Source organism: Monodelphis domestica, chromosome 1 (assembly GCF_027887165.1).
Source record: "Monodelphis domestica isolate mMonDom1 chromosome 1, mMonDom1.pri, whole genome shotgun sequence".
NCBI classification, from domain to species: Eukaryota; Metazoa; Chordata; class Mammalia; order Didelphimorphia; family Didelphidae; genus Monodelphis; species Monodelphis domestica.
In genome coordinates, this window is record NC_077227.1 from 755,239,279 (window position 1) to 755,261,912 (window position 22,634).

The window sequence follows — 22,634 nt, forward strand, 5'->3', positions numbered from 1 at the left end:
TTTTTCCAGGTTATCAACAACTTTATTTTGAATTTCTCACAACTGACAGACACTGTTTTTTCCCCTCCAATATGTCTTCCTTCCCAAGCAGGAGCTGTCCGTGCCAACAGCTGAGAAACGGGCACTCGTGGAGAGGGCGACAGAGGGGTTAGACCTACCACGGACTCCAGGCGGGCTTACAGGAAAGGAAGAACCTTAGAACATGCACCACGTGCGGCCACAGAAGGGCGAGGAGGACCCCGGCCAGCCCCGCGCCTGGACTAACCGCCCGTGGAATGGGCCTCCTCTGCCCTTTCCACTTCCCGGAAGTCTGCAGGAAGAGGGGCGCCTGTGAGCGCCAGGCCGCGGGCAGCAGCCTTCTCTTCCTGAAACGCTTTCCGTGACCAACACCAGCTCTGCAACGACACCTGACACACAACACTGACAACGGGGACGGCGGCGGCAGCTCGGCCGGGCGGGGAAGCGGCCCTCAGTCGTCGTCCTCTTCTTGGTTGACCGGCCTGAAGGGCAGGGCTCGCTGGCCTCTCTCGCCCCTGTCGGGGTCCGGCATGCGCAGGATTCGAATCAGTCTGCTCGGGGGGAGGGAGCTGGAAGCAGACACACACGGGATTAGGGAGCGCCGGACCCTGGCTTCGGCCCGCAAAGGGGGGGCGGCAGGAGCGCCACGTCTCTGGCCGGCCCTACCTCATGTTCTGTGGCGTGAGCAGGATGAACTGGCGGTAGTGCTGCGAGTCGGCCATCTTCAGGATCATGTCCATGGCAATTCTCCGGTTGACCATGTCCTGGAGGGGAGACAGCCCAGAGTCGCCACCTCCCCACCGCCAGCCCCGGAGGACGTGGAGCTTTCCGGGCACTCGGACGGGACACAGGCTCAAGGCCCCGGCGGGACGGCCGCCGGTCAGTCTGACCCGACTGACCCCTCCGTTCCCTCCCAGCCCCCCATCTCGTAGCTTTCAGGCCCGAATGGACGCCCCCGATCCGAGCCACGGCCCCCACGTGGGGAGGTAAAGCGGGGCCGGGGACCCCCGGGACAGACCATGTAGACGTCGAACTCGTCGAGGCATCGGAAGGGCGACTCGGCGATGGACCACAGAGACAGGATGAAGCAGACGGTGGAGAAGGAGCGCTCCCCGCCGGACAGGGACCGCATGTCACTGAAGGCAGCTTTGCTCCCCTCTCCAGGCTGGACCTTGGGGAGGAGGACAGAGACCTGTGTGCGAGCGGGCCAGCGTGCTGCCCTCACGGCCCCTCGAGGCTCTCCCTCTGCAGGGAGGCCCGAGCTCTGAACCCACAGCCTGCGCTCTGGCCATCGGGCGGTCGATGAAGCGGCCAGGGGGACTGAGCCGCCCAGAGACCGCGAGGCAGGCTCCGAATGGGGCGAGGAGTCACCGAGGGGCCTTCTGGGACGGGCTCTGGGGATCCCCGCTCCCGTGGCTCCGCCGTCCTCGGCCGGGTCTGGGGGCGACCCGTCCGGGGCGGCAGAGAGGGGCCTGGGCGGGGCAGAAGCCCTCGTGCCCTTTGGGGGTGCCTCCACGGAGAGAGCGGGCACGTCGCCAGGAAGTTCCGATGGGATCAAGCCAAGGCCGACCTCCCCCGACGGCATCCCGAGCCATTTCCCCAACTCCGATCGGCCCCTGAAGGGAGCCCTGGCCGGGGCTGGCCCGGAGAGTCCCGGGGCCCGAGGCCCGGCCGGGCTTACCGTGATGGCCAGCGTCTCCTTCTTGTGGTCAAAGAGCATCTTCCCCGAGTAGGCCCGCTGCGAGAGCAGGTTGTCGAAGTACAGCTTGCACCGCAAGGTGAGACACCTGGAGGGGGAGCCACGCTGGCACCAGACGCCCGACGCCCCCGGGGCCCTCCAGCGCGCGCCCAGGCTTGGGGAAGCCCCCCGGAGGCGGCCGCTCACCTGCGGAACTGCTGGTAGGTGCTGTATCTCTGGGCCATGATCTTCTCCAGTAACTTGATGAACTTCTTCAGGCTCTTCACCTTGCTGTCGAGGTCCTGGTAGGTGTCTTTGGCCTCCTTGTACTGCCTGGGGGGGGGGGGGGGCACGGTCAGCCGGGGGAGCCAGACTCCCCCGGCCCCGCCTCCTCCCTGGCACGCTGCGGGGGGCACCTGATGATGTCGTCCTTGTCCCCGTGGCTGTCGCTCTCGCTCTGTATCTTCTGCCGGAGCCGGCTGATCTCCTTGTCCAGCGCCGAGGGGCTCTTCTTCACCTCCATCCGCTCGGGGCAGATCTTCTTGGCCAGCGCGATCTTCTCCTGCAGGACAAGGGGCAGCGCCGGTCAGGGCAGCCCTCCGAGCCTCGCCCTGGGGGGGGGTGCCTCTGGGGGCCCCCGAGAGACAGCTGGACGCGCCCTGGCCCAGGCCCTCAGGGACCCCCCGACATGGCAGCCGCCCTGCGGCCGGGCCTGAGCTGGTTTCTTTGCTGATGCCAAGCCTGACCACAAAGCCCTCAGCAGCCCAGAGCGCCCCGGAATCCGGCCGTGCCGGGGGGGTACCTCGAGCTCTCTCTCCGTCCGGGCCAGCTCGTCCTTCTTCACCTGGACGGTGGCCACGTGCTGGCTGAGCCGGTCCTCGTAGTGGCGCAGGGAGCGCTTCTGGGCGTCCACCTCGGCGTCAGCCTCATTGAGCTCCTCCTGTTGGAGCAGAGCGGGGTGGGCTCCGGGCTCCCGGTGTGGCGCCCGCGCTGGGCCTCGCAGGAGCCAGGGAGGAGGAGGGGGAGAAACGGGGACGGTGGCTGGACGGCCAATGTCTGAACGAGGAAGCCTCGGGGAGAGAGGAAACGGGGGGGCGGGGGGGAGCGCGCCCGGGGGCCGAGTGAGCATGGAGGAGGCCGGGGGGGCCGTGTCTAAAGTGCGCCAGGGATTTTCTCCCCGGAGCCCCGGAAGCTGGGGGTCTGCCTTCAGGGCCACCAGCGGAACTGAAGGCCACCCCGGCCTCGGGTCGCCTCCGAGGCCCGGCCCAGCCCCTAGAGCTGGGGCCCAGCGATGGCTGCGGCGCCCGGGCCCCCTCTTTCTGACACACCATCCCACTTTCCACCTATAAACTTTCGGACCCCAATCCAGCCACCAGCGTTGGGGGGGCTGCCCTGGTTGTCGGCCAAGTCCCGGCCAAGTCCGTAGCCAGGCTGGGAGAGCCCGGGCACCCTCCCCTGCCAGGACATCCTCAGACGGAGGGCTGGCCGGAGCCTCGGGCTCGGGGCTCTGTGGGCCCGTCCTGGCGCGGCCGCCAGCTCAGAGGGCACCCCACCCCCACCCCCAGGGCTCCGGCGGCAGACACGGCCGCTGGCACCAACCTTCACGGGCTCTGCCAATTCCGAAACCTGGTGGATCTTCATCTTGAAGTCCTCGTACGTCTGCTCGGCCTCCGCACGCGCTTTCCTTAAACTCTCCATTTCCTCCTTCTGGACGCTCATCTTCTCCTCCACCTCCTTCATCCGCTTCTGAATTTCTTCGTTTTCCTCCTCCTGCGTGCAGCGGGAACAGAGAACAGGATTTCTCAGGGCAGGACCGGACATCACTCACCGGAGGGGCCCCCGGCGCACAGCACAACCGAGTGGGTGCAGGGAGGGCACTGGGCCGAACTGGGCCAAGTTCTGCTGGAGGAGTGGCCCAAGGGCAGACGGTACTCTCAGCCCAACAGGCGGCCAGTGGGGGACAGAAGGAAGAGAAAACCAAGCAAAGGGCCATGTCCAGGTAGCCTGCTTCCCCCTCGCACCAAGTCCAATGCCAGAACAAGATGGCGGGCAGAGCAGAACAGAGAGGACCATGGAGCACAGTGGATGGAGGTGAGCAGGAGGGGGACACTAGGCACCCGCCAGGCCAAGGGGCCTCGTGTCACCAGGCCACCCATGCCAAGAGCAGGCATCACCCTAAGGGCCACGCCATGGTCCATAGGACAAAGCTCACTGCGGGACCCGATGGTAGAGCCGTGGCTGAAGAGAAAGGTTCCAGCCAGGGAGGACCCAGGCACAAGACGACAGGGGAGCCTACCAGGGTCGAGATATCCACCGACTGGTTTTCTTCTTCGTTCTCAAGCTCTTTGATTTCCAGAAGGATTTTTTTAATTTTAATCTGAAATGAAGAGTTTGGCTTCCTCGAGTCGCTGATTTTCCAGACTTTGGACAATTAAAAAAGCCTTCCTCCCTCCCCCCACAGAGTCCATCCTGCAGCCAACACACCGAGCCATCGGCATCTCCAGGGCTCAGAGACATGAAGCCCACCCAACATGGAACCAAGATGGCGGCCTGGGCCCTGGCAGGCCTCATTCCCCAGCATGTGCCCATCCCTCCTTCACACCAGGATTCTCTACCCTTCTGTCAGACCCACCAGCTCCCTCTAGCAGGTTGGAGATGACTATGGGGCACGCAGATCCCACATATATAAAGCACAATTCCTTTCTAAAGATTTTTGTCTTTGTTCAGTCAGCTTAGGACCCCCCCACCCCCCCCGCCCCTTGGGGTTTTCTTGGCAGAGGTCTGGATGTTGGCCATTTCCTTCTCCAGCTCATTTTGCAGATGAAGAAAGGGGCCAAAGGGGAAAGTGACTGGCCCAGGGTCACTCAGCCACGAAAGGTCTGAGGTTGGATTAGAACTCGGGTCTTTCTGACTCCAAACCCGGCCACTCTATCCACTGGGCCTCGTAGCCGCTCTACTGTAAATAATGGAAATACAAACGGGCCTGATTTTTTTGGCGTTAGAATTGCTGGAGCCTGCTTCCTCCCTTACTGTTGGGATCCCAGAGTGAGTGCGAGGCTCTAAGGAGACCGAGCAATCAAAGGCTTTACACAGCTTCCTGCAATCGTGAATCAGCTCTCATCACTGAGTCTCAGAGTAGGACTCCTGGCCCTGGGAAGTCAGCGGAGCCGCCAAAAGCTTCCCAAGGCCTCTCGTCATTGCTCTCGTCCCAAGGCCGGGCTGGGGGGGGGGCGGGCAGGGGGCTGCAGCTGCCTCTCACCTTGAGCTCTTTGAGGTGCTGGTGGTGGCTGCTGACCAATTCCTGATTCTTCTGCAGGTCGCTCTCCAGGGAGCGCACATGCTGCTGCAGAGCGCCCAGCTGCGCCATTTTGTTCTCCACTTCCTTCTCCAAATGACTGCAGGAGAAAAGGGAAGGTGGTGACAACACTGCCCAGGCTCAGGTGCTTCTCCACTGCCCAGGCCAGGCTCCAGATACAGAGACAACAGTCTGCCCTCAGGGCGCTTCCAGGCTTCACGTGATGGACCGGAAATGGCAGTGGGGCCAGGGCCAGGGGGCCAAGCTGCTGCCCACAAGTACCCGTGCTGCCCCAACACCACCAAGCTTCCTCCTCGCCTACCCATTCAAAGTCAATGCAAACCCAAGACAAGTGACCAGGAGAAGCAAAAAAGAAATGCTTGCTGGGGGCACGGGAGGCCAGAGATGTGTCCCAGCCTCTTCTGCCCAGAGCCACGACCACCTCAGCCTCCTGTCCAAGGCACACAGGCTCGCCAACCCGGGCTTATAGAAGACAGTTAGAACGAGAAAGAAGACACACACACACAGGAAGGCTTCAGCCAAGCTCTGGATGGCGAGGAAAGGCAGCCTCGGTAGGCCCCTGCCATAGGCACTGGCTGCAATGGGTACACAGAATGGAATAATCCTCTCTAGCAGCTGGACAGACCGGTACCGAAGGAGGTAACAATAGGGTTAAATTCCTCCCCTGGGGAGATTGGAGGAGATCGGGAGGAAGGGGGCCGACGATGGACGGCAGAGAGAGCCAGCTTTCTCGTGGTTCTACTTTCTCTGCCATCCCTGATGGGCTCAAAAGGAGCGGACACCCACAGGAGAGCACCCGCTGAGATGCTTCCGATGAGGGTCACTGCCAGGGCATCATCTGCTTCCAGAAGGAGCCCCGTCCTGGCCACCCTTCATCATCTTGGGAATTGTGGAGCACGGGACCGTTAATTAGGGAGTGCAGAAAGGTCCGAGTTGTTCAGACCTCCCAAAAAGAAAGGGAAGGAAGTGACGTGGATTTGGGCCAAAGGTGTTAATTTGGTTCCTGGCAAGATTTCCATCAAATGAATAAACAGAGAGCTGATCTGAAGCTATGCCAGACTAAGTTGGCTTGTCTTGTCTGGGCAGTGTCTACACTGGCAGACGAGGGCCAAGACGAAGGCATGGCTGCCTTGGATTTCACCAGGCCATCAGTCTTTCTGCGAGGGATGGGACCGCCAGCTCCAACCTGGTCAAAGGGTTCAACGTCAGTTGGGAAGGAGATCTTGAGAACTTCGGGAGGACGAGGCTCTTCCGCTGCGTGCACGAGCGCCACCACCTGGCTGCCCCGCCATCAGCTACCCTGAAACGAGCCCCCCAAGCAGAAGGCGGCTCCTCAGGTTTGCTGACCTGATTTCCTTCTCGACATCGCCGGTGAGGTAGCGGGGCCTTGTTCTCTCCGAGGAGTAATAGCGCCGTTCGAACACTTGGTCACCGTCCGCGGTGAAAGCTTCTTTGCAGTTCTTGGGGGGCTTCTGAGCCTGCATCACGGCACGAGCCAAAGGGCTGCTCTGAAAACAAGAGACCGCTGCGCTTGGCCAGTGCTGCAGCCACGGGCCGCCAGGCTGGCCAGAGCGACACAGTTCTGGCAGGGGCCGCGGGGGTCCCCTCCGACCAAAAGGGAGCCCCAGGCTGCGTTCCGCGGCCGCCTTCCCGACCGACTGAAAAGGTCTACAAAGGCTACGATAGACTTCCAGCGAGGGGAAGGCCGGGCATCGCTATCCAGTCTTACTGCAAATCCTAAGCCTGGACTTCACATCCAGGGGGACCCGGGACGGAGGCCTCTGCGGAGAAGCAGCGCGGCTCGGCCCCGGGGGACGGGGATGGGATAGTCCTGTTCTAGGGAAAAGGGGCCGACGTGTTTGAGAGAGACAAACAAGGTCAATCTCCACTTGGTCTAGAGGCGGCCCGGGATCAAGCATCGGTGGGAAGACGGAGGACAGCCCAGGCTGGGGCAGCAAAGAGCCCAGAGCCAGCCTCCTCCTCCCTCCGGGGCCCAGGATGGCCCTCTAGTCTCTCAGGGAAGTCACCCACGCCAGAGAGGGAGGCCGGAGCGGCCTCGTGCCCCGTCGCAGGCTGGGCCCCTCCCATGGTAGGGATCACGGACACACGTGAGACGGCCCGGGCCTCCCTGCTCAGGGCTGGAACACAGGGAACAGGGAGAATGGCCGCTCGGGCTCCCCAGGAGCCAAGAAGGGAGGCGGAGCGAGGGCAGCAGAACCAGACAATTCAGAGCTCAGGAAGGCGGCGCCACGCTTGGGGCCGCACAGCCACGAGGCGCTCCTGAGGCCTCGCCGTTCCGGGCCCACCAGCTCTTTAGCCCCATCTTGAAGCTGGGCTGCTGGGGCCGAATGCCGCCCCCAGAGTCCGTGACTGAGGCTGCGTTTGAACTCGGGGCCTCCTGCCACCCCACGAGGCGACGGGACAAACGGGCAGGATGCCGGCGCGGAGGAGGCCCGAGGCCACGGCTCTTACTTTAATCAGCAGCACCGTCTCGATCCTCCGCATGTCGATCAGGCTGTTGGCCACGACGGCGTTGTCGATGTCTAAGGCTGTGAGCACGGTGGGGAAGTCGGGGTGATAGGCCGCCCTGGGGGAGGACGACGAGAGCCGCTGGGCCAGGCCCACGAGGGGGACCCCACTGGCTTTTGCCCTCTCGGCCTGCCGCCTCCCACAGCGACACATGGCCGTGACAGCACCCATCAAAGGTGGCCGGGCCAGGGGGGCTCCTCCCGCAGGGACAGGCGGCGGTGATGGCACCCATTAGGGGTGGACAGGCCGGTGCTCTCGGGGCTCATCCCCGCCCCCTCCCTGGCAGGCACACCCCATAAAGAGCCCCTCGGCCTGCCGTCTGGGGGGCCGTGGAGGGCGCAGGAAGGAAAAGGAAGGTCCACCTCAGACGGGGGACGGGGGAGGAGACCCCGGACTCGCCGCGCTGGGTCTTGTCCAGCAGAGCCATCAAACACGCTGTGGGTAAACTGAGGCAGGCCACAGAAGACCCTCCCGAGGCGGTACCTGTGGGTCACGTCGTACACCTTGTCCCGGAACTCGGAGACGATGATCTGAGGCCGGAAGGTGGCCGGCGGGTAGAAGCTCTTCATGAGCCCCTGCAGCACGCGCTCATCCTTGTAGTTGTGGCAGCAGAAGGCGAAGAGGAGGCCTTTGAGGCAGCACTCGATGGCCAGGGCGAGCTCGGGGTCCCGGAGGCGGATGCAGGCCCCTGCGGAGAGCACTGGGCTGGGGCGCCGCGCAGGAACCTGGGGCTCCCCCACGAGCGCCAGGCCTGGCTCTGCCCACCCCAAGGAAACGGAAGCAGCGCGCGGAGAAGTGGGGGCCCCTCTCTGCCCACAGGCCACCCTACCTAGCGGGCCCACCGGCTTGCGCGTGAACTGCCCCTTCTTGTAGGCCTCGTCGATGGCCTCGAGCAGGGCCGGGACCTGCGAGCCGAACTGCTTGAGCCGGTTGCTGCGGCTGCCCCGCAGGTGCTCCAGGTGGCTCCGCTTGGCGTCCAGGACCTGCCGGATGTCGGCTTCTTCTTGCCTGAGGAGTGGGGGCCGCCGTGAGGCTCCTGCCGCCCCCCTGCTCCCTCCCCAAGGATGGCAGAGGAGGCCGTCTTGGGCCCCCCCCCAGTAGAGGAGGACGTCTTAGAGCCCCCCCCAGTAGAGGAGGACGTCTAGGCCCCCATCCCCCCCCCCTACATGATCCTGGAGCGCTCCTCCTTGTCCTTCTTGATGGCCTGCTGGAAGCGCTCCAGCTCCTGGCCCAGCAGCTCCTCCTGGGCCTCGTGGCTCTGCGCCTTGTCGCTCAGGGCTGCGATCTTGCTCTGCCTCTCGCGCCGCGCCGGCTCCAGGCTCTGGTCCGCGCTGGGGGGGGGAGGGGGCCCATGTGAGCACAGCCCGTGCCCCCCCCCACTCTCCCCCCCCCCCCCGGCCCGGGGCCGCACCTCCTCTTGAGCTCCTGGATCCGGGCCTGCAGCTGCTCGCCGTCCTTGGCCAGGCTCCGGTGCTCACTGCGGCAGCGGTTGTACAGCACCTGCGCGAGAGGGAGCGGGGGCTGGGGAGGGGCCGCCGGGGACCCCGGGGCCCTCGGGGGCGACGGCCCCCCGGCCCCCGGGCGCCCCCCACCTCGGCGTCGTTGTAGGCCTTCTTCCTGCGGATCAGGTCCTCCTTGGCGTGGATGCAGCGCGGCTCCAGGGCGATGGCCTCCTCGCTGATGTGCTCCAGCTGGTCCTGGATGGCCTTCAGCCTCTCCTCGGCCGCCCTCACCTTAGCCTGCGGGACACGGAAGGCCGGGGGTGGGGAGGGGGCCAAGGGGGGCCGAGGAGCCGGGTGGAGCCTCCGGGGGGCCCCCCCTGCCCCCCTGTCCTCAGATGGGGACTTTGGGGGGATTCAGGGCTCTGCAACCCTTCCAGGATGCCTTCGTCGGGGGCGCAGAGAGAGCCCCGCAGTGGCTGGGGCCGTCGGGCCGCCCTGGGGTGAGCTGGGCCCGGGTGCCCATTTTACAGGGGAGGAGAGTCCAGGGGAGCGAGTGGTGCTGCTAGTGTAGACAGCTTGACCACTGGTTCCCAGTGCCTGCACCAGCCTCGCCCTGGCTATCTGGCCTTGGCCTCCTTCTGGGGGCACGTCGAGGGCAGGGTTTGCCCTTCCCTGAACCAGGCACTTGGCACTGGGCCTCGCACACGGGGCTTCTGAAATGGATCACCCAACTGCTCAAAAGGAGGCGCGCTGGGCAGCACCGAGACGCCCGTCTCTTCCCTGCCTCGGTCTCCCCATCCGTAAAGCAGAGATGACAGCGACGCTGGCCCCTGGGCTGTTGCGGGGCGCCCCTCCCAAGGTTCAGGGCCCAGGGGCAGCCAACCCCAGAAGCCTCACCTGCCAGGCCTCCACCTTCTGGCTGAGCCGGGCCGTGCGCTGCTCGCCCATGCCGATGCTGGCCCGGATCTCCTCGGTCTCGGCCTCGTACTCACCCACCTAGGAGACAAAGAGGTGGAGCGGGCCGTGGGGGAGGGGACGGGGGGGGGTGCCGAGTTAGGGAGGGGGCCCGGCACTCACCAGGGCCCAGGCCATCTCGTGCTTGAGCTCCTCCAGCTTCCTCTTCATGACGCTCAGGTCGGCGATGCTCTGGAAGCGCTCTTCCTTCTCCAGGCATTGGCGCCGGAGCTCCTGCAGGCGCTGTGAACCCCAACATGGGCGGCTCAGACCCAGGCCCAGGGCCGAAGGCAACGAGGCTCGGGCAGAGAAGGGCCGCCTCGAACACAGAGCCCAGAGGCCAAGGACCCCCCGAGCGGCTCTCTGGCTACAGGGCAGCGCCAGCAGCCGCGGAAGGCGGGGATGCGTGGCGGGGCCTTCCTGTCCTCCCGGGGCCCCGGGGCCCATCTCTTGGGTCACTGGCCACATTAGAGACTAGACTGTGGCCCACACAGACGACTCTTGGGGGCTCCAACCTCAGGCCTCTCCCCAGTCCAGCTCACAAGGGGCCAAAGTGTGGCCGGGAACTGACCCTGTCCAGCCCTGCCTGGCAGCTTTTTGGCACTCTCTTCCCAGCGTCCCTCAGCCCCCTCTCCCGGCCCCCCATGCTCGAGGGCCTTCCCGGCTAGGCCTTTGGAGCCTGGCAGTGCCTGGGCACACCTGCCCCCCTCCCTGGCTGACCCCTGGCTCCCTCCAGTTCCTTGTAGCTGGGGCTGGTGGCCGCCTCTGCCCAGGCCACCCAGGCATTTGCCAGGCACCTCACCCACCTCTTCCCCTTGCTTGATTTGGTCCTGGGTCCGAGCCTTGGTCTCCATGATGTAGGAGTAATCCTCCCTCATCTGCTCCAGCTGGGTGGCCTTCATGAAGAACTAGGCCGGGGAGAAGGCAGAAACCAGGCTGGCAGGGGGCCCGCGCTTCACCAGGGGACCCCCCAAGCGGCAGAGGCAAGGATCCACCCACTGGACAGCTGGACCTGCTAGGCCCTGCCCGGGGGGCGGCAGGAGGCCCGGTGTTCCCTGACCATCATTCTGCCCCAGGCCTGTCCTGCCAGAGGGGCTTCTGAGGGCACCCCAGATTGCTAGGCCTCACCACAGTCCCCCACACCCCACAGGACTTTGGGTCGCGGCTCCTCAGGTGGTTTTGGTCCATTTGGGATTTTCTTGGGGGAAAGACTGGGAGGTTTGGCCATCCTCTTCTTAGTCCATTTTACAGGGGTGGGACACTGAGGCCGCATCAGAACAGGGGCCTTCCCAACTCTGGACTCTCTGAGGAGCCCAGGCCGGAGTCCCTGAGAGCCGGAGGGCAGTGGGGGGAGGGGGGGGTCTCTGGTCTTCTGCAGCTGTTTGAGGCCCACCTTGTACTTGTCGCCCTCATTCTTGGACTGCAGAAACTGTTTGCTCATCTCCTGGGTCAGAACCGAGACGGGGTTGTCCACCTAGAAAAGCGAGGCGCGAGGCGGCTCCCTAGAGGTCCTCCCCCGCCCCTCCCACAGGCACACAGGCAGACACAGACGTGGGTTTAACCCCTTCCCTTCCGTCTCACAAGCCTCACTTGCTCCGGGTTTCATGGCCTGAGAGTGGTGAGGGCCGGGCAATGGGGGTCAGGGGACTTGGCCAGGGTCGCACGACAGCTGCCCACGTGGCCCACAGGAGGCCTTGGGCTGTCCCTCTGCTCGCCCTGGCCAGCCCCAACGCCCATCTGTCCTCTGATGTTCGGGGCAGACCCTGGCTTGGTCCACCCCTGTGGGCCCAGCCTGGCCGGCTCCAGGAACGGCCTTGGAGGCCTTGAGAGTCACTCATAATGGGAGGCCCAAGACAGCCTCGATGACTGTCCAGGATCCTCTCAGATGGAGATTTCCTTTCAGGGATACTAACGCCAGGCCAATAGCCATCCTCAGAAGCTCCTAGGATGTGCCAGGCTCACGGTGCCCCCCAATAAGAGCCCACACTGGCACGGAGCCTGGCGAGGTTTGCAAAGTGCTTCACAACAAGCCTAGGAAGCGGAGGTTTTAAAGGGGGAAATGGAGGCAGGCACAAGCTAAGTGATGGGGACACATGGCTAGTTAACACCTCGGGTGGCCTTTGAACTTGGGGTCCAGCAGAAGTGAAGCCCTGAAAGGCCTCTGGTGCCCACCCCAAAGGGTGCTCTCAGACCTGGACATGCTGGTTTTCTCTACTAGTCAGCCATGGGGGGAGCAGCGGACCCCCCTTGGGAGTCACAGAGAAGGGCTGGGGGCCAAGAGGTGCCCCCAGGCCAAGACTGGTCCTCCTCTGGGGTACCAGGTGGAAGGTGGAGGTTCTAGACAGCCCTGCGTGCCCACACACAGCCATATGCCCACTGGCACGTGCCCAGGGTGCCTGCAGCTTCACGAGAGAGGAAAGAGGCCTGGACTAGGGCTGGAGAGCACGGGTGTCCAGGCCAAGAAGGCCCCACGGGGGAAAGGCCGCAGTCCGCTGGGAGCTGGGGTCGCAGGAGAAGGTGGCGGTGCGGGCACCCGTAAGAGCGTCAGCAAAGGGAGGGGCCTGGAGCGCCCCCGGATCCCAAGGTGAGAGGGTAGCCCATGTAAACCTTAAAATTTCTTAGACTTATAAATGTTGGAAATTTCACCATCGGGAAATTTCATACTTGAAAAATTTCCTATTAAGAGTGGGAACTCTATTGGAATGTGAACCCCATTGGCATGGGAGGTTCCTCCTCCTCCCTTCTTAAGATTACTTTAGGACAGAAACCTTTTGCTGAACAATGGAAAGGGCTTTGACCTATGCTTAAGCATAGAACAGGAAGTTCTTTGAGTCATGATTGATTTTAGAATTGATACAATAGAGATACTTGGAATGACAGAACCAGGTCTTGGAAATTACAATCTCCACCCTACTCAGTCCTAACAGGATTTAGGAAGGGCTGCAGTATAGATCAAAATTTAATTATTCCAATCTCTACCCTACTCAGGGTAACAGGATTTAGGAAGGGCTGTAGCAAAGGATCAAGATTTAATTATTTGAGAATATGACCTTCAACAGACATGTGCAAAGCCACAGACCTCTGGGCGGTCCTGGGTTAAGCTAGAGCCACCATTGGCACAGGGAAGACATGGACAGTGATTGGTAGATGTGAGAACTGAGGGGAGGGAACTTGGATGGTGTCCTTAAAGATAGAGGGTCTGAGGACTGAGGTGGTTGGAGAGTTTTTGCTCTGAGAGGTTGTGCTCTGAGAAGCTTGCTCTGAAGGAAGCTGGAGGTGGAGGCCCCGGAGACTGTTTCTCCATTTTGATCACGTGAGTAATAAGGACTGATCTCCTTTCTTTGCCCCAGCTATCTAAGGGCTTGGGCCTTTTGGCCCAGCCTAAACAGAGGGGGTATTTAAGCCCTATTCCCTTCTCTCCCCTTTCTCTCTCTCTCTAATACCTTTCTTCCTCCTGTTTGTAATTAAACTCCATAAAAGGTTGACTTGAGTTTTCATTTAGGAATTACATAGCTGAATTCCTTGGCGACCTTAAATTAATATATATCAGTCTTTTAAAGTGATTTCCTTGTCACACCTGCCAGGGCCTTGGCCGCAAGCACATTCAGACGCCCTGCACCCCCTCTGCCCGCCTGGCTGGCACCGATGCCTCGCGGTTACCTGGATGTTAAAGTGGTCCAGGATCGCCGTCAGCTCTTCCTTCTTTGAAGAAACCAGGTTCCCTGGAGGGGAGGCAAGAGCGGAGAGCAGTGACGCAGAGGGCCAGAGCCCCGGATGACCTGTGCCCCGGGGGGGTCAGAGGTGAGGGGGGCTGATGCCCCCCAGTCTCCTCTCCAGAGGTCCCCAGATGCTGCCTCCAATGGGACTTGCAGGAAGGCTCGAGGCTCATCAGGAAAAAGGGGGAGACAGAGGCCAGAGCCCCTAGGGAGGGCGGGGGAGTCAATGGTGCCGCCCCAGGCCGGGCGCTTCATCAGAGTAAGACATGGAAGGCGTCGCGGAGATTCGGGCAGCCAGGCCGAGGGAGGCCGTCTCTTGGACCCTGGAGTTCATCCAAACTGGCCCGGGTTGCTCGGCTGTGGGGGCAAACCTACGGCACTAAGCCTGGCCCCACACAGCGGGAAGTGGGATCCCTGGACCTGCTGCTCAGAGACCCCCGAGGGGGCCTGGGAGAGCCGGCCCAGAAGGCAGTGCTGGACCAAGGCCGGTGCCGGGCCCTTTCTCCTCTGGACCGCAGCCCCTCGCTGACCAGATGCTTGGTGGAGGGGCCCGTCCACTTGGAAAGCAGATGAGCTCGGGGTCCTGCTCTGGTCCCACCCCATTTACTGTAATTGTCCCCCCACATTCGGGATCTGGCCTGAGGCTGAGGAAGGGGAGCCTGTGTGCGCTGAGGAGACGTGGGGGCAGAGCAGACTCCTGCATGGCTGGGAGAACTGGATGCAGCCGGCAGCTGGCACCCGGGATCTCCCCTGGATGCCATGTTGAGGCCGCCCTCGCCCTCTGCCCCCGCCCCGGCTGCCCCCGCCGCCCTCGCCCCTCTGCCCCCTGCCCCTCCCCGGCCCCCTCACCCATCTGGCCCTTGAGCTTGTAGCTGCGGCTGCCCTCGATGCTGATGTGCTGGTGTACCGTGATGGACTCGCCGTACACGGCCGGCTTGAAGGCGTCCTCGCCGCGGTTCCTCAGCGTGATGGACACGGCCGCGGAGCTGGGGCCGGAGAGTGAGGTCAGGGGAGGGGGGGCTGCCCGGGGCCCCCTCCCAGCCGCCAACAGGGCACACGGAAGCTTCGGGGCGGCTCGGGTGCTCCAAAGCCGCAGCCCCCCAGCTCGTGGTTCGTGGCGTCGGAGGATGGAGGGTCAGCGGCCCAGACCAGCCCACGTGGCCCGGCTCCACTCAAGAGTGGACATGAGCCCCTCCGGCCTTGGGGTTTGGCTCTCTGGCTTCAAGTACCCAGATTTGGGGCCAGAGAGGCCTGGGGAGGAACGGGCCTGGGCCGCAGCTCTGGCCCCAAGCTGGAGAGGAGCGAGGGGGCTCCTCATCTCGACATGGCCGGTGGGGGAGGCCCAGAACGGCCCCTTCCCTCCTGTGTCAGAGCAGGCCCCGCTCTGGGCAGCAGGACGGAAAGTGCGGGGACTCAACCAGGGTATCCTGGCCAGGACACATCTGAGGCCGGATAGGAAGCCGGGACCTCCGGCTCCGGGCCTGGGGCCTCTTGTGAAGCGGGAGGCCCCTCTGGGCTGGGGCCGGGCCAGGACACGGCCAAGAGGCGCCAGGCGCTGGCAGGCTCGGACCCGGAGCTCGCCCGGCCGGCCAGGGCGCCTCCCTTCCTCTGTCCTCCCTCACTCCCGGCCCTCACTCGTCTCCCTCTTAAGGACAGTGAAGGCCACCCTTCGGTCAGTCAGGGCCCCAGGCGGAGGGGGAGGGGTAGAGGGGAGCCGCCCCTGCCCGTACCTCTGTCCGTCCTTCACGAAGCCTTTCAGAGAGGAGCCCCGGTTGGTGGCTGTGGCCTTCCCCCCGAGGCCCACAATGAGAGCCGTCAGCACAGCACTCTTCCCGCCTAGAGGAAGGGCAGAAAACCTCAGCGCTGGCCCCCTCAGAGACCCAGGCACCGGGTTCAAGTCCTGCTCCCACAGCCCAGGGCACTCCGCCTCCTCACTGAGCCAGTCTATCTGGGGGAAGAAATCGGGGCCCCCAAGACTCGCAGGGCTCTGTCTGTTTGTACCCGCTTCTCCTCGGTCAGGCTTCGGGGGCGTCCCTCAGGGAGCTCCCAGAGCCAGGTTTTGTGAGCGAATGGCTGCCCCCCCGTAACGTGCCGACTCACGCGAGACTCGAACCCAGCACCCACTTACTCCCGTTGTTCCCGACCACGAAGTTGACGTTGGAGCCGAACTTGAAGGGTCCGAGCATCGAGTGGCACATGAAGTTCTTGAGCTGGATGCTCTCGATGATGCCGACTTCCGCCGACATCTGCCAGAGAAACGGCGGGCCTGAGCGGGGGACGTTGCGGGCCTCCCTGCCTCCCACGGAGGCTCCCTGGGGCCCAAAGCAGAGCTTGGCTGCCCGACGTGGCGCCTTCCTCCAGCAGGGTTGGCGAGGGGAGCCCCTGTCACACCCCGGCCTAGAGGCCCCCCAAAGGCTGGGGCGCCCCCCGCTGCCTCACTCAGCCGCTTGCCAGACCAAGTCCCTCTTCCTCTGAGGCGCTGCTGCTCTGGGGTGCTTCTCTCAGGGAGGGCCGAGCCCCCCCAAACTGCAGGCCCCAGAAGCCCCTGTAGGATGTAGGGGGCCCACATGGGGAGCTCTGGCTCAGCTCGGTGAAGACGGCAGCCCCGAGGCCATCACCCGTTTTACAGATTGGGAGACTGAGTCCGGGGGGGAGGGGGGCACATCTGTGGGGCCGTCCTTCAGAACCCCGACCTGTAGGAGGATCCTCAGGACCCGCCGACAAAGCAGGGGCGAGGATGTTCGGGGGAGGCCGCCGGTTCTCGGGCCCACGTCCCGGGTCTGAATCCTGCCTCTGCTCCCTCCCAGGTCTAAGAAAGCTCTAGGAGCCCCTGACTCTCATGGCACCCCAGGAGGGAGGGGTGGCTGGGATCCTAGTTACAGATAAGGAAACTGAGGCAGGAGGCGGCCAAGGCCAGTGCCCACGTCTCAGCCCCCCTCCAACCCTCCGCATCCTCCCGGGCACCTCGCGGCCCTCCGGCCACTCACCGACTGGGCGGCCGAGCTCCCAGTGGACAAGGCGAGGCAGGGCTCATCGTCGTCCTCCTCCACGGACGCCCTGTCCGGCTCCTGCCGCTGCCTCTTCTGGAGGCTGCTGGGCATCAAGTGTTCTTCCTTCCTTTTGGCCATCGGCTCTGGGGCACCGGAAGAGCCGGCCAAGGTGAGAACCCCGGAGGGCCGGGCCGCCGCCCTTCTGCGCCCCGCCAGACCTGCCCCGCGCCAGCTGGGAAGCGGCTCCGCCTGCCAGGCCCCCCCTTCCCCCCCCCTTCTCAGCGGTTTCCTAGCAACAAGCCGGCCCCTTTCCAGTTGCCTCGGGCCTGGGAGCCCTCAGCCTGGGTCCCTGGTTCCAGTGCTGCCCCCTTCTCTGCCAGCTCAGGCCCGCTGAGCCTCCCCCACGAGAGGGCTGGCGTGTGGAGGCCTGGGGAGGGCCCGGAGCCGGGAGGCTCCAGTTCTTACCGGCTGTCGAGGGGTCACGAGGGAGGCTCAGCGTCCAGTCACTCCTCGCTCGTCCTTCTGCTCCGGGCAGGGGCCGCGGGGGCCGGACCTACGAGACACCAGAGAAAACGTGTCTGCGCAACGGAGGCTCTGCGGACCCTCGGCCAGGAGCCCAGGTTGGGCCTCCACTGACCTGGGCTTCACGGCCAAAGGGCCAAACAGGGAAACCGAGGGGAGCCTCCTGCGGGGAGGCCGATGCCCACTCCAGACCCTTTGCCCAGCCCAGGCCCGGAGGCCGCCTCAGGAGGAGGCACTGCCCGGAGCCCTTGGCCTCAGCAGGGCGCTGGGAGGAACAAGCCGGTACCTGCAGGCCCGGCCCAGGGCTCCCTCTTGTTAGATGGCATCCATGGAGGGGAGGGGGTGCCTTGGGCCAATGGGCGCAGAGGAGGAGGAAGTGGGGACCCAGGCAGACACCACTGGGGGCCTGACCTGGGGCCCGAAGCAGACCACGGACGCGCCTGACAGTTCTGGTGGCGTGGATGTAGTGGCGTGGGGGGGGGGAGTCACCCCATAACCTCCCTGCTGCAGGTTCTCTCTCTCTTGCCTATAGAAGCTTCTCTCACTAAACTGTTCAGGGGGGGCCCATGAGGGGAGCCCCTTGCTCTTATCTGTATCAATCCTTCCTGTACCCCAAAGCTGTGAAACACAGAAGCGTGCTCCCCCTCTTGGCCCCAGGATCAGGGCCTCTGCCTGGGGGATTCTCCTTCTGGCTCAGAGCTACCAACACCTCAAAAAAATCCTGGAGCATCAGCACTGATCTAGACTGGACAGGGAGCGCAGGCCTTGGCAAAGCCACACCGAGGGGTACCAGCGCAGGCTGGCCCCCCAATATCCACTGTGCAGGATTTGAACCTGGGCCCAAACTGAGCCCAACACCCCACCTAAGAGGAGGCCCAGAGGCCTGCCCAAGCCTCCACAGAGGCCCCTGGTGGGTATAGCCCAAGGGGAGGCCCCAAGCTCCCTCTCAGGGCAGCCTACATGGCCCTTGATAGGTGTTGTGAAGACTGGATTTAGCTATCTCCTGACTGTAACAATGAAGGTTACAATGAAGGTTTAGCTCTTCCTTTATAGTGAAGCTAGAATTGTAAGTTATAATCTATGTTTAGATTTTAACTACAAAAAGGTGTTAAGTAACTCCAAAAGGTGAACTTACCAAAAGAGGTATTAAGTAACCCAAAAAGATATAATCTAATCAGAGAAGGTGAGAACTAAAGAGTGGGCAGTCCTGGAAAAAAGCATCTGCTATGATTGGTAGACGTGAAAATTTAGGGGAGGGGACACAAGGGAAAAAGGTCTTTAAAACGAGGACCAAAAGGCAGGAGATCATTTCATTCAGATTCAGACAGTCATTCGGAGATTGGGCACTGACTTGGAGGAGCGACCAGAAGGCAGACATCCAGACTTCTTTTAGAAGGTCACCGTTGGTGAGTGAAAAGCTGACTTAGTGGCCCCACCTTTCTGGAGGCGTGAAGCCTCCAGGTAAGGCCCATTTTCTTGAGACTCTCTTTCCCCAGCTGAGGCTTAAAGATTCTAACTGGTATCAGAAGAAGCCAGAGTTTTCTCTCTCTCTTTCATTCCTTAATATCTTCCTTCTATTGTAAGTACCATAAATTCCATTTACTTTAGTAATTCATTTTGGGATTTAGAAATTAAATCCCTGGTGACCACATAAATCTATAAATATTCAGAGTCCAATCACAATTTAATTTTAACAGTGTGAGCCCAGAGTGAGACCCAGAGACCCTGTCCAAGCTTGGGGGAGGGGGTCCTGGGCCCCAGCACACAGGAAGGGTTGCAGTTGTCCCACCTTGGAATAACTGAAATATGCAGAAACTCAAAAGTGGGGCCCAGGGAGCAGCAAGGAGAAGCTGATGTCAGAGTGTTCCCACTCCCCCATGAGAAGAGAAAACAAAAGGTCAAAAGGTAAGGCTGGGAAAGGAGCAAGCCAAACCCCAGAAAACTCTGATGGAGACAAAGAAGAGTAAGGTGCAGATTCAGGAGAGGACAGTGGGAGCAGAGCAGCCACATGCAAAATGGCAAAGAAATATGGGAATTGGCCTTGGACTTTGGAAGTGCTCAAAAAGGAATTTAAAAAACCAAGAAAGAAAAGTGGGGGAAAGATAACAAAGTGATATAAGAAGAAAATAACACCTTAAAGAGCAGAATTGACCCAAGGTAAAAAAAGGAAGTTCAAAAACTCCTGGAAGAAAGTAATTCCTTAAAAAGTAGAATTAGGGAATTAGAGGCTAATGTCTTCACAAGGCATCAATAAACAATAAAACAAAATCAAAAGAATGAAAAAATAGAAGAAAATAGGAAATATCTCATTGAAAAAAAATGACCTGAAAAATAGATCCAGGAGAGACAATCTAAGAATTATTGGCCTACTTGAAAGCCATGATATATATATTAAAAAAAAAAAAGCCTACATGACTAAGACAAGAAAACTGCCCTGATTTTCTTGAACAAGAGAGTAAAATAGAAATTGGTAGAAACCAGCAATGCAATCAAATCCTGAAACAAACCTCCAAAAGGGTGACCCCGCCCAGAATATTATGATTCAATTCAAGAGCCCCCAAACCAAGGAGAAAATAGGACAAGCAGCAAAAAACAATTCTGATATCATGGAGCCCCAGTCAGGATTAAACAGTACTTAGCAGCTTCTACATGACAACACTAGAAGGCCTGGAATAGGATACTCCTGAGGGCAGAAGAACTAGGTTTACAGCCAAAGATCATCGACCTGACCCCCCCCCACCCCCACCCCCTCGCCAAGGCCCTTTAATTAATAAAAGAGAAGATTTCCAAGCATTCCTGATGAAAAGAGCAGACTTAAACAGAAAACCTGATGTTCAAATACAAAACTCAGAGAGCCTAAGAAGGTGAAGGAGAGAGAAAATGTGAGGACTGCAATAAGGTTGAAGTGTTAAATTCCTACACTGAGATGCTATTTGTAACTCAGAATTTCTGCCATTCTCTGTGCAACAGGCAGGAGAATACATAAGCAGAGAATGTGGGAGGAATCTGATGGGGATAACATGATATGTAGAAAAAAATCAAAGGGTAAAAAGAAGGATTGCCCAGAGAGAAGAGGGAACAGAGAGGTGAAGTGGAACATATCCCCTCCCCTAGAAGGGAATCCACTATTATTGTGGAGAGAGGATGAGAGCAGGGACAGGCAAGGCTTTAACCACCTTCTCATTGGAATTGGCTCAGAGAGGGAAGAACAGTTAGATGCAGGCGGGTACAGAATCCATCTTAGAGAAAGAGGAGGGGAAGAAAATGGAGGGGGGGGTGTGTGTGTGATTAAAAGCAAAATACCTTGTAGAGTGAGAGTGGACCCTAGTAAAATCCTAGTCAGCGCCTAGAAACAGCCAGACACTCAAAGAACTCAACCCCTCCTCTCTCCAAAATACTGTATGTTCTTCCAATAAATTACTGATGCAGAAATCCTGTTAGAAGCTGGGTCACACATTGACATGCTGAATTATCACCTATAGAAAACTTTATTTAGAGCTACCCAGGTAATCTAAACCCATTGTTTACATCCTGTTAATCATTTACTTCCATTGTGAGTGATCTAATCCCTCTGCCTAATTCAACCCTCTATAAATATCTACCTAAAATTAATTTGTCACTGATCAGCAAGAGGCCTGTGAGTCTATGACCCTCCCGATCCCAACCTCATTCCTCTTATCCCATTCTGTGACCCACAAATAACTTGACAACAACACCTGTGAGAAGGAACTGTAAGAAGGCCAGAGAGAGCAAAATCAAGAGGAGAATCATGAATGTGAATGTGAAGGGGACAGCAGAATGGATTAAAAACCAGAATCCTAGAATATGTTTACAAGAAACACATTTGAGCTAGGGAGTCACATACCATATAGGGAAGGGATTGTAGCAGAATCTATTGTCTTTAACTGAGATTAAACAAGAAAGCAAGAATATCAATCATGATCTCAGACAAAGCTAAAGCAAAAATAGATCTGATTACAAGAGATAAGGAAAGAAATCACACCTTGTATAGGCAATGAAGTACTATCAAGGCTGCACATATATGCACCAAAATGGTATTGCTTCCAAAATTTTAAAGGAGAAATGAAAGGAGCTTCAGGAAGAAATAGACAATAAAACTATACTAGAGGGAAACCTCAACCTTCCCCAATCAGAACTAGATAAATCTAACCAAAAAATGAACAAGTAAAGGAAGTAAATGATATTTCAGAAAAGTTAGAGCTAATATATCTCTGGGAAAATGGAACAGGAATAGAAAATATATCTTCTTTTCCACAGTACTTGACCCCTACACAAAAATGAACATGTATTACATAAAAACTTCACAACCAGATTCAGAAAAGTAGAAATAATAAACATATCCTTTTCAGATCATAATGCAATAAAAATTATACTCAGTAAGGGTGCCTGGAAAGACAAATTAAAAATCAATTGGAAATTAATATGACTTAAAAAGGGATGGGTCAAAGAACAAATTATACAAACAATAATTTCATTAAAGAGAATGTCAATGAGAAGACAAGGTATCAAAATTTATGGGATCAAAGCAATAATTAGGGAAAATGTATATCTTTGAATACTTACATTAGTAAAAATGAAAGAAAAAAAGCAGATCAATGAATTGGGTATTGTTAAAGGGAGATTTTGGAAGAAAATCATGTAATGAAGTAGTCATGCAAAGCTACACAGAATGCAAGGAACATGGAGAATCAAAAGCAACCCTGAGAATCTGGAAGTTTGAATGTTGGGAAACCAACTGCCAGGAGGAAGAGTTGGTTCATGATTCTGGCACTGAAAGGATCTCCAGGGCCTGGCTCTGATCTCCTGTGGATTTCTAACTTGTTCCAGTGAGAAGGCCAGCAAGATCCTGAAGACCAGTCAAGGTTTTTTACTCTACTGCTATATTGAGAAGACTGAAACTCTCTCTAGAGGTGTTGACCAAACCACTCAGTTTGCCTTTGGGAGGGCTTCGGGTTTATTGGGGTAAACTCGGTCACACCTCGAATCTGATTTCACCTCTATTCTGTACCTACCTATTATTATTTACTTTGTGGGTTTAGCCTAGATTAGATCAGATAGAAGAGGACATTAAGATAAAGAGAATAGTCAGCATAGCCTCGGCTCATCGGAGGGTTGAAGATACCCTGTGAAGGGTCAGATTGTGGAAAAGAGATAGATTTATTAGTTGTTAGAGAATATTTCTCAACCCATATTCCTAACCCCAATCTTGTTAACAATTTCAATAAACCTTGTTACCTCAAGAAGAAGCAGTCAGATTGATATCTACTGGCCTAAGGTGGAGAGCAGTCATTTTTGCTTTCTATTCCTAAAGAAATCACCTTGCCAGACTGGTCTAGCAAACCCCCAGTTAACCATTATAAACCATTCTTTCAGTACACCACTAAAAAAACTAGAAAAAGAAAAAATTAAAAACCCTTAAAGAATGAATTGAAAATCTTAAAACTCAAA

General features: G+C 59.0%; 1 protein-coding gene across 3 annotated transcripts in view; it reads right to left on the bottom strand.

The window, feature by feature from the left end:
- Positions 1-22,634, bottom strand: part of SMC6 (structural maintenance of chromosomes 6) — a 25,821-nt gene continuing 3,187 nt past the window's right edge. For all 3 annotated transcript variants that reach the window (XM_056814817.1, XM_056814815.1, XM_056814818.1), the window contains exons 2-28: positions 17,109-17,196; positions 16,641-16,786; positions 15,782-15,899; positions 15,384-15,489; positions 14,503-14,639; positions 13,598-13,659; positions 11,331-11,411; positions 10,744-10,845; positions 10,061-10,180; positions 9,881-9,979; positions 9,134-9,280; positions 8,953-9,041; positions 8,708-8,872; positions 8,371-8,549; positions 8,025-8,229; positions 7,485-7,599; positions 6,360-6,520; positions 4,956-5,091; positions 3,993-4,073; positions 3,296-3,466; positions 2,499-2,636; positions 2,113-2,258; positions 1,904-2,029; positions 1,700-1,805; positions 1,037-1,189; positions 685-782; positions 1-587 (exon numbers count right to left, since the gene is read on the bottom strand). In XM_056814817.1, coding sequence (XP_056670795.1) covers positions 470-587; positions 685-782; positions 1,037-1,189; positions 1,700-1,805; positions 1,904-2,029; positions 2,113-2,258; positions 2,499-2,636; positions 3,296-3,466; positions 3,993-4,073; positions 4,956-5,091; positions 6,360-6,520; positions 7,485-7,599; positions 8,025-8,229; positions 8,371-8,549; positions 8,708-8,872; positions 8,953-9,041; positions 9,134-9,280; positions 9,881-9,979; positions 10,061-10,180; positions 10,744-10,845; positions 11,331-11,411; positions 13,598-13,659; positions 14,503-14,639; positions 15,384-15,489; positions 15,782-15,899; positions 16,641-16,781 — 3,300 coding nt within the window. In that variant the 5' untranslated portion in view covers positions 16,782-16,786; positions 17,109-17,196 and the 3' untranslated portion in view covers positions 1-469. The remainder of the gene's footprint in view (positions 588-684; positions 783-1,036; positions 1,190-1,699; positions 1,806-1,903; positions 2,030-2,112; positions 2,259-2,498; positions 2,637-3,295; positions 3,467-3,992; positions 4,074-4,955; positions 5,092-6,359; positions 6,521-7,484; positions 7,600-8,024; positions 8,230-8,370; positions 8,550-8,707; positions 8,873-8,952; positions 9,042-9,133; positions 9,281-9,880; positions 9,980-10,060; positions 10,181-10,743; positions 10,846-11,330; positions 11,412-13,597; positions 13,660-14,502; positions 14,640-15,383; positions 15,490-15,781; positions 15,900-16,640; positions 16,787-17,108; positions 17,197-22,634) is intronic.